Genomic DNA, 10,908 nt, shown 5'->3' with positions numbered 1-10,908 from the left:
TGCCGCCCTTCTTACCCTTACCAAGGGGGGATTAATCCCCTTGTTCTTTCTGGGCTTGGCGGAACCGAGAGACTTGAAATGCCTCTTCCGGACAAACGCAAGGTAGGGTTTCGGGACCAAGTCTCGCTCGTACCTAAATCCCTGCGCCGCCACGGAAGCGGGGAAGCAAGCCTCGCACAAGCCACGTGTGATTTGGGTACACCGAGCGGATTGAGTACCACGTGGTCTGTGCAGTTACCTTTGAATATTGGACCCCGATTAGAGCGGTTCTATTCATACCACGCTTAGTCAATGAGGAAATCACGAGGACGATCGAATGGAAAAGGAAGAACACAGGTTTAATTATTATTCCCACACGTATGTACAATGATCAGTAGGCAGAGACATAGAGCAGCACTTAGTCAGTCTTATTCTTAACACCCAGACTCGGGCCCGTCACACTCACACAGGGGATTGCAGGCGGGTTGAAGTTCCGGCCAAGCGCGTCGACGTGGTCATCCAGGAACGGCCCCGTCCGGCTCTCCACGGTCCTAGCATGTCCCGCGAAGATGGCAAGCAGGCAGTGGAAGGATCCTCGTAGCGCGTCTCCCGAACAAAAGGCAGCCGATGAGGTAAGAAGGAAAATACGCGTCTCTCAGCGCGGCTGGCGGTTACACAGCCGTTATCACTCACGTAACTCAGTGCACTTTACGCGGCTTGGCTTCAAGCTCAAACCAGGCGTTGCTTTATATTAGCGCGTATCCTGGTTCATGCGCGTTTTCCGCCGATCGCGTATCTCTCCAAGGCCTCTTCGGCTCACCGCGCTCCTTCAACTTCTCACCTCTTCTGTAACTCACCGCACTGCTGGAACTCAACCCAGGATCTCCACTCGGGGCTTTGCGCAATGGCTTATATTGATATGCCCCGAACCTTCTCGAACCCTCTCGAACCTTCCAACCACGCCCTGTGACCCAGTGCTGCCGCCACACCCTCTGAGCCCTGATTGGCGGCTCGCGTTTACCGTCAGCTCCTCTGCCGCCCCCATTCGGCCCCACCCCGACCCTCCGAGGCCTGCCTCGTGTTAATTCGCCCAAAATGAACCAAAGTCAGCACAAAGAGGCATGAGGCTAGGGAGGCGGGATAGTCAATGGAAGTAGAAGTAGGACCTATTCTCCTTACTCTACTCAACGCAGAACTAACATAGGAAAAGAACTAAGCTCACAAATACGAAGAAATAACTGAACTATCACGAGGCTACATGTTGCTTGTGTGACTAACTATGAGGGGGAATTTTAGCCTTTATTATACTGACTGTACAAAACTCAAAACCGCAACACTACCCCTCTCCCTCGTCAGACTCGTCCCCGAGTCGAACCGACAAAAATTGGAACGAGCGGTTTTGAGAAAGATCTGGGAACTAACTTTTACGTTTACATGTGACATATACAGACTTGGCATTTAATATGGAATATTTTTTTGTGGGGTTGAACTTACTTTTCAAGATGTCTTAGAACCAAAAGTTCATTGGAATTATGTTGAAATTATTCTAGATTTTGTTAATGTGACCTTTAAAAGAAACAAAAACCACATTTGACATTTCGAAACAAATAAATTGATCCTTGAAAGTGATGTAAACTGATATCGAACTCAATTCATGGACAGTACTGTGTTAAACTTCTGTACGTTTTCCAGAAGTATCTCTTTATTTTGCACATTAGCCAAAAAATTTTTAAACAAAAACAAAAGTTTAATTACGACTGGGATTACGGACAGTAAAATTACAGTTCAGTTCTTCGTGTAACCCCCACGAGCATTCAGGAGAGCACGTACACGTTGAGGCATGCTGTTCACGAGATTTGCCAAGGTTTGGACAGGAATCGCTTGCCATGCAGTGATAATAGTCTGCTGCAATTCATGCACAGAGGTCGGCTGCTGGTCCAAGTGGTCGATTTGACGCATTAATTCTGCCCACAAGTTCTCTATCGGATTCATATCCGGGGACATGGCAGGCCACTCCATATGCTCTACACCATGGTCAGCAAGAAAGTGTTGGATCATGCGAGCACGATGAGGCTGTGCATTGTCATCTTGGAAGACAAAGTTTCCTCGAAAGGCTGCACGAGCAAATGGAAGCAATGTTTCTTCCAGAATGGCCCTGTACTTGAACTGGTTCAGGTTTCCATTCAGAACAACCAGGTCAGTTTTGCCCCCTGCATGAAAAGCAGTGCAAACGGTCACCCCACCACCTCCAGCTTGGACTCTTGGCACTTTAAAATCTTTGTTGTAGGCTTCATGCACTTGTCTGCACACTCGGATGCAGCCATCCTGATGATAGACCAGAAATCTAGACTCGTCACTGAAGATCACGTGATTCCAGTGTTCTAGCTGCCATTGACCGTGCTCTCTGGCCCACTGCAATCGGCGCTGGCGGTGTTGTCTGGTCAGGCGTGGCTTTCTCAGGGGATGCCTGGCACGATAGCCTGCTTGAACCAGTCGTTGGTTGACTAGCCTTCTGGATACAGGCACATTTGTCAGTTGCTACCACTCAGCCCTAAGCCGATTAGCTGACTTGGTACGGCCATTGCGGACTAACCGGTGCAGCTGGCGATTATCAATCCTTGTGGTTCTGCGGGGACGTCCTGGCCTTGGTATTGGAGTAGGGACACCCCTTTGAGCATTTCGTTTCAGGATCTTTGACACCTGACCTTGAGTGACGCCATACTGCCGAGAAATAGCACGCTGTTTCATGCCGTAATTTCGTAAAGCCACCACTCCATGACAAACAGCATTGTTGAGTTGACGGACCATCTCCAGAGGAAGCGGCAAGAACTTTTGGAGACATGCAGCAGTTGTTTTCCACTAATACAGAACGCAACAACCCTTGTATACCCGACTGTGAAGCCAATCATCAAATGCACCTGTCCGTACATTTTGCCATGCCACCTGTGATATAATCCTGTTGTTGACTTCTTGCTGCGACAGACAATCAGTGACATGGTTCTTTGAATAAATAAATGACCAAAGTGTAAAATAAACTCAGCAGATTGATATACTGAGTTAAGAAAGTAAACCCATGTCAAGAAAAAAAAAAATTCCATATTAAATGCCAAGTCTGTAGATGTGGTTCCCTCTAACATTTACTCTAACCCGTGTATGCGACAGTTTTAAAACACTAAATATGTCCCACCTACTGCGTTGAGTAGCTACTCTCACAGAATCACGCCTACGATTAACCGAATCCGGAATTTGTCAAACTAAACATAAAGCCGGTGGGCAGCATTTTTATATACAAGCACAAAACCTACTCTTATTTCCAGTTCTATGACCCAGGACCTGTCCTTTTTGGAAAGAAGTTTGGAGGGGAGAGAAAGCACAGCAAAGCACAAAAACACTCATCAATTCACATTTCATTTGCTGCTTGCTGCTTGCATCTTGCTTCTTCTGTGTGCGTATATCAAACCGGCAAGCCCCCGGACCGGCATACAGGCCATTCCTGCTCTTCAGGGCTAAATCAACTTACCAATCTTCTCGTCCCTAGCACACCATAATAAAAATACACAAAAACTGTGTTTATTGTATTCTGCCAGCAGGGCCAACCCTATGTGGTCCGACTGCATGACATTTATGCCCCTCAAAACAAGTGGTCCGAAGATGCAAGGCGAATTTGCAGCAAGTTGCTGCACAGCGGAGGTGTAAGGCCACAAAACCTGTGGTCCATAAGTGTAATGTGCAGCACAGTGTTTGTGGCAGCAAAGTGGGCAGCAAAGTGCATGCGCAGTTCGGCTGCACAGATGTAGCAAAGTGCAGCAGGGATGCTGCACAGGTCGATGGTGCTGCACAGTTCCACCTCCAAAATGGTCCTGGGGTGGGGGAAGAGACAAAGCACGACCAGCAAAGCGGAAAGGGCACAAAGGTACACAGCAAACAAGGTAATGCAGCGCAAGGGGCACGGAAGAGCGAGCAGAGCAAGCTCATCCCTAACTGTCCGTACCCCCCATCATCGGCTTACACTACACTAGCCCTTCCTTGTATTTACAAATTCGTCTCTACGTCTTGTCTCCCATATCCCCCTCTATTCCAAATTCGTCTCCCAATCCCTCCCAGGAAGGAAGGAATGGAACAAACACAATGTCCCATTACGTCATGATGCGTCTTACACTAAAGCAGTTCACAAAGCCTTGGTGTGGAGCTCCGTCTTCCTCAGTGCATGGCTGTGGATGGCACGAAGGGAATTTCTCAATTCCTAGCTACACTAACTGACATTAACTCTTAAACTACCCGGGGTCATACTCTGCCAAGCGGCCTCTTTAAACTATATGGTTCTAAAAACCGAATCCCCATTGACCACTCTGCGGTGCCCTACGAATTTGGGTCTCACTCCCCAATTTTTCTTACTGTGCCCTTGCACAATTTCGGGGCTGGATCGTGTGGCTCTACTAGCAGGTCCAACTACCTGCGCAACTCCGCCACTGAAGTCGCCACCCAAGCTTACCTGCTCCTGTGACTACCTAAACTGGGGAAGGCCCCTCCTGGCACTTTACCCCCTGATGCCCTCCTTGGCATTGGGCAACCCGGGTCCTTCCCTTGGATCTTCAGGCCCCACGGAACAACTCACAACTACCCTAACTGGCTCCCAGAGCCTACCTGCAGCCTCACCTGGCTGACAAACTACCAGTGGCGGAGTGCCACAATAACCATACGCACCAATTAAACCACACGCCCAGCCATTTCACTGACTCATGCACCCTCCAAAGCACTACTTTGCCACTACCTGCACCACAGGTGTCAATATCCATACAAATTTTGCCGAAGCCCGCTACCTGGGTTTAAACTACCCCCCGGGCTTTTGCGAATGGGTTCCACTCTTCCCCCATTCAGTCAAACGCACCATGCATTCCACACCTTTTATTCCACACCAAGCATTCCACACCATTTATTCCACACACCAGATTTCGCACACCAAATATCTTGCACACCTTCTGTGCTCACACACCTTTTTCCTCGCACACCTTTTGTTCTTACTCCTCAAACCGATTCCATTTATTCTCAAACAATTTCTCACACATACAGCATCATCTATCTAACTGCTTTTCCCCTAAAACTCGTGCTTCCCCATCATCCCATTACACCAATGGTTCCCAACCTGTGGTATGCATACCACTAGTGGTACGCGAGGGCCTTCCAGGTGGTTCGCGAGCACTTTCGGGCTCAACCTTTAAAAAAAAAGATTTGGCCTGATACATCTGGGAACCCTGACACACACTCGGCGCTGGCAGTTATCCCGCTGCCTCCATACTGTGAATGTGTACGTGTCTTAGCACTCGTCTGTGTTTCCCTTCACTTGTTATTATATTGTATCTTTTTTTTCTTTTTTTTTCTATATTTCTTTATTTATTTCTTGATTAATTATTTTATTCTTGACTAATTATTATTTTTTTTCCACAGGATTTGACAACATGCCAAAGCGAAAGTATGACCCGACATACATAAAGTATGGTTTCATAGCAATCGAACGTGGAGGAGAAGCTCTTCCGCAGTGTGTGGTCTGCATGAAGTCCCTTTGCAATGAGGCCATGAAACCCAGCCTGCTCAGACGTCATCTTGAGACAAACCACGCGGACAAGAAGGACCGAGATCAGAGCTACTTCCAGCGACTTGGCGAGAACGTGAAGCGGCAGCGCCTGGACAAGACTGGCCAGTTCTACCAGAAGGGGGCAGGGATTGTCAAAGCATCCTATGAAGTCGCTCTCCTGGTGGCCAAAAACATGAAGGCGCATACCATTGCAGAGTCTCTCGTCATGCCAGTGGCAAAGATCTTGGTCAGGCACGTGATTGGAGAGGAAGCGGTGGCGAAGTTGGACAGTGTGTCCCTCTCGAACAACACTGTACAGCGCCGTATCGAGGAAATGTCAGGCGACATTGCTGACCAAGTGATTGCGGGAGTGAGAGCCTCAAAGTTTGGGTTTGCAATCCAACTCGATGAATCGACGGACGTCACCAACTGCTGTCAACTACTTGTCTACGTTCGCTTCACACAGAATAATACTATGAAGACTGAGCTGCTGCTGAGCCAGGAGCTATCCAGTACAATGAAAGGAAAGGATGTTTTCAACGTTTTGGACAATTTCTTCAAGCAGAATGAACTGGATTGGGGAAAGTTGGTCGGATGCACGACAGATGGGGCTCCGTCTATGCTCGGTCGAAAGTCAGGGTTTCAAGCCCATGTGAAAGCTGTGTCACCAAACGCCACCGGTGTCCATTGTTTCATACACAGATTCGCCCTTTCAACTAAGGTGCTCCCTCCGAATTTGTTATCATGCTTGAACCGAGTTATCAAAATCGTGAATTTCGTGAAAACATCCGCCCTGAATACTCGGCTGTTCAAACTGCTCTGTGAAGATCTTGGCTCCGACCACATCTGTCTCCTCTACCACACAGAGGTTCGCTGGCTCTTCCGGGGGAATACGACGAGACGTCTCTTTGAACTGAGGGATGAACTCCTCGTATTCTTCACGGAGAAAGAACACGATTTTCAAAAAGATCTGGAGGATGAGGAGTTTATCTTAAGGTTGGCCTACCTGTCGGACATTTTTGGGGTCTTCAACCACTTAAACCTGTCGTTCCAAGGGCCCAACTGCACTGTCTCAGACTTCATCTCGAAGCTGGGAGCGTTTGTCAGGAAGTTGGACCTCTGGATCAAGAACGTGGAGAGCAAACGCTACGGAATGTTCGAACTCCTGACTACCCTTGAGAGCGAGCCCAATGATGAATTTTCCCAAGAAATCGTCCGTCACCTCTCACTGCTCAAGACTGGGTTGATGCATTACTTCCCAGACGTCACATGTTGTGCCTACATCGCCAATCCGTTTTCCGTTGATCCAGGCGATCTGCCTGTCGGGACCGGGGAACAAGAGGAGCTCATAGATGTCCAGGCTGACGAGACAGCAAAGACGAAGCACAAGGAATGCTCTCCTATGAACTTCTGGGTGAGCATGGCCTCCTCGTACCCGATACTAGCCCGTCACGCTGTTCCCCAGCTACTGCTTTTCCCCTCTACGTGGGAGTGCGAGCAGGGGTTCTCAGCCATGCTGACCATCAAGTCAAAGAGCCGGAACCATCTTGCTGCGCCCGGGCATGATTTCTGATGTGCTGTGAGCAAAGTTATGCCCTGCATCGACCAGCTGGTGGAGAAGAAACAGATGCAGCCCTCGCATTAAATTGTGTTCTTTGTTGACAGTTAGTTCATTTGTGTGTTCTACTTGTGAATAAATTGATATCTTATCGAATTGTGTTTTTCTGGAACCAGGTGGTATGTGGCGACGGTACGGGACCTCCAAGTGGTACTCGATCAGAAAAAGGTTGGGAACCACTGCATTACACTAAGCACTCCCTTTGTCATTATCATCCTTCTAAGCTCTCTACGTCCCCACTATAGAACAAATGTCACTACTTAACTCTCATGTCTTCTACAGTCTGCTAATTCCCTATCAATTATCCTAGCCCTCCCTCGGCTAGCTTCGGTGCCCCATGGAGGTAACCATTGCTGCCCCCCCATGTGCCTATCACTGCCATCCCCCTAATCTAATGCTCATGGGCCCTGGGTCATGTGAGGAATGGTCAAACTACCATTCCCCCACGTAGGGTACCATTCCCCAACACTACTCCCCCCAGTCTTCTGAACTATGAGCCCCCGTCGTTGGAGGTACTGGGTCCTGTCTCAGCCTCTAAGGCCAAGGCGATCCATGAGGGCACCTGTTCGCCTGTGTAGGGTCTTACTCGGTCAGCATGGACGATCCGAGGGAGGGCTCGTGGCCCCATTTTGATCTTAATGACCACGTCACAAATTTGCGCCAGGACGACCCCCGGGCCTTGCCAGGGCGAGGTGAGTTTGGGGCACCTGCCCTTCCGCCTCTGGGGATTGAAGAACCACATCTTCATCCCCGGAGAATACTGACTCCCCTGGCTCCAGTTGTCATACCTGCGCTTCATCTTGGCACCCGCCAGCTGAAGCTGGCGGCGTGCGAAGGCATGGACCCTCTCCATGCCTTCCGCCAGGTGACGTGCATAGCCCTCCCCCGGCGGTCTATTAGGGGTCTCTGGCACGGGACCGCATAGCAGATCGGCGGGAGCCTGCAACTCCCGCCCGTACATAAGCAACGCTGGACTACATGCGGTGGCCCTGTGCTGGCTGTTTCGGTAGGCCATTAACAAATACGGGAGATGTTCGTCCCAGTCGTCCTGACGGGTGGTGGTAAATAATACCAATTGTTGTACCAGGGTTCGATTGAACCTTTCCACCATCCTGTCAGATTGAGGTCTTAAGGGCATTGTTCTTGTTTTCCGAATTGACAGGAGCTTGTACACATCTTTTAATAATTGGCTTTCAAAATTTCGACCCTGGTCGGTGTGCAGCTCCTCCGGAATCCCATGCCGACATACAAATCCTTCCACGAAGGCCTGTGCGACCACCCCGGCTTCTTGGTTGGGGAGGGCATAAGCCTCCAGCCACTTGGTGAAATAGTCCATAACTACGAGGATGTATTTATTACCTTGGCAGGTGCGGGGTAGTGGTCCTAGAATATCCATAGCCACCTGCCGAAGGGGGGCCCCCACCTGGTGTAATTGAAGGGGGGCCCTCATCCTCCATGCTGGTCCCTTTTTAGCAGTACAGGTGTCGCATCTCCGACACCAGTCCTGTATATTGCGCCCCATATTTACCCAATAGAACCTCCGGCGGACCCGAGATGTAGTCTTTGTCCTGCCCAAATGGCCGCCAGAGTGGGTACCATGCACCTGCTGCAAAATGGTGTTCTTGAATTTCTCTGGAACTATCACCAGCCAGGAAGTTTTCTCAGAGGGAATCTCTACCCATTTGCAGTACAAGATGTTACTTTTCAATTCCAGGGTTTGCCACTGAGCCTTTGTTGGCGCCCCGAGGGGGGTGACCTCTTCCCCACTAGGTCTTCTCCCTAATCGAACCCATTCGCACACATTCGCATTCGTATGGGATCCTCCCACTGGGCCGTTCTCCAAGCCAAAGTTCCAAATTCCTCATCGGCGGTTAGTGGCAAGATTGGCCCTCTCACCCGGGTTGCATGGATTACGAGGGTAGGGGTGGAGTCTGTTGTGAAATCAAGATACAACAGCAACCCATAAGGTAGGTTTAATCGAAATTCGTTCTCGACAGCATCTAGAGAGAAACCAATAAACATTGTATTAATATTACATACAGGTGAATACAGGTGCGGTCAGGTGGTATGACTATAAAAGCTTATGATACATATAGCAGAATCATTACCTTTCTATGGAAGCCCAGAGGTGCTCTAGAGTTACATCGCGGTGATGGATCTACATCGCCTGTCCGCGCTGATATATATAGGAACCGCGAAAGGGTCGCGTAGCGGCCATGAGGTGAACAACATCAGTGTCGTAACTTGGATGACGATTTCATCGGATGACGATTTCATCACATTCTCCCCGCGCTTAGATCCTAACTAGGTGGTGAAGAACAGCAGACACATACAGAGGGATACATAGGAATGCAAAGAACGAAATACATTGGAAAGATGTCACTGCCGGTCGAACGTCCAAGGGGCCATCAATCCCGATGGCAGAGTTACTGCATTTCAGCCTGTTAGCCTGGTTAGCAATCAATCCCCAGCTATAGATGTATCGAGGAGGAAGTCCCAGTCAAGAAGATATCGGACCGAGCAAGCAGTGTTCATCCCAGGGAGAAGACGATGAGCCCGTGGGTAGCAGTAGTCTTCCAGTGGGGTAGTCTGAGTAGATAGTTGTACCTCGTTGAACAGTGAGGTAGTCGGCACAGTAGCTAGATGGATAAGGTGTGCCATGACGCAATGCAACGCATTTCAGGCAGATGTGTCGATGTGGAAGATGTGTAATCCAGTAGGCCATGTCTATTCGTCGCAAGGCAACACATTTCAGGAAGAGGTGTCGATGTGGAAGATGTGTATATCAGTAAGCCTTATCAGTAAGTAAGATTACACGACAGGAGGCCACTACAGTAAGACCGTTACAGTAGGTCTTTACAGTAGGTCTGTACCTGCCTTGGCTCCCAAGGGTACATACGCATTACAAGCTCATGTTGCGGCACGCGAATCTACCGTTGGCAGCGATCGCACGAGACACGAGCGGCCTCTGAAGGCTGCCTGGACGACCGGCATGGCTGCTTACGACGACGCACAAACGACCGAAACGCGCCTCTCCAGCGAAGCGCGCAGGACCTCCGGGATGCGTATGGCAAGCTGGTCCAGCTGTACAGCGCGCGCGGAGGATCGGAGAAGATCGGCAGACCGAGAGAGTCCCGGCTGGACAAACCATGTTTGTCCCAGCGTCGTCCCGGATTGTCATGATTGATGGTCATGATTGTCATGCTAGATGTCCCAGATGGATTGGCCATCCCGGATGTCCGACCGATCCACCCAGTTAACGCCATCGTTGCATGGCACGGATCCAGCCGGACCGCGGAGGGATCGACCATCCACGGACGCAATGGCACAGAGACCCAAAGACAGCCATCGCCCCGGATGGGCTGTCCATCCACGGATGTCCGACCAATCCATCCATTCAACACCTGCATGGAATGGCTCGGATCGACCATCCATGGACTCAAAGTCTCGCTCAAAGACACAAAGGCATCCATGGACGCCATCCTGGGCCCCCCCACAAGGGGCGAGGTGGGAGTCGTTATACCGGACGGCACCCGGGCGAGCAACAATAACCTCCCGGGCCCCCACAAGGGGCGAGGTGGCCCGATCACAGGGAGGGGCCATGTCGAGAAAAGGTCGCAGACGCTCCTTACCCGGAGCGACAGAGCCATGGGTCACGGTGTACCCCAGAAAATCTATCCACCGTGCGTAGGGAGTATGTGCACGTATCCTCGTGCATAGTTAAGTGAGACCAGCGCGA

At 50.1% G+C, this 10,908-nt stretch overlaps 1 protein-coding gene across 1 annotated transcript; it reads left to right on the top strand.

Moving 5' to 3' along the window:
* The first annotated feature begins 5,435 nt into the window (after positions 1 to 5,435).
* On the top strand, positions 5,436 to 7,124 carry LOC137438353 (zinc finger BED domain-containing protein 5-like). Its single transcript, XM_068133469.2, has one exon. It carries the CDS (start codon positions 5,436 to 5,438, stop codon positions 7,122 to 7,124), a length of 1,689 nt encoding a protein of 562 aa, XP_067989570.2.
* The last annotated feature ends 3,784 nt before the right edge of the window (positions 7,125 to 10,908 follow it).

The sequence above is a fragment of the Myxine glutinosa genome, chromosome 13 (genome assembly GCF_964187855.1).
Source record: "Myxine glutinosa chromosome 13, kmMyxGlut1.1, whole genome shotgun sequence".
Classification (NCBI taxonomy): domain Eukaryota; kingdom Metazoa; phylum Chordata; class Myxini; order Myxiniformes; family Myxinidae; genus Myxine; species Myxine glutinosa.
Note: the sequence above shows the minus strand (reverse complement) of the source record. Positions and strands in the feature narration are given on the sequence as shown.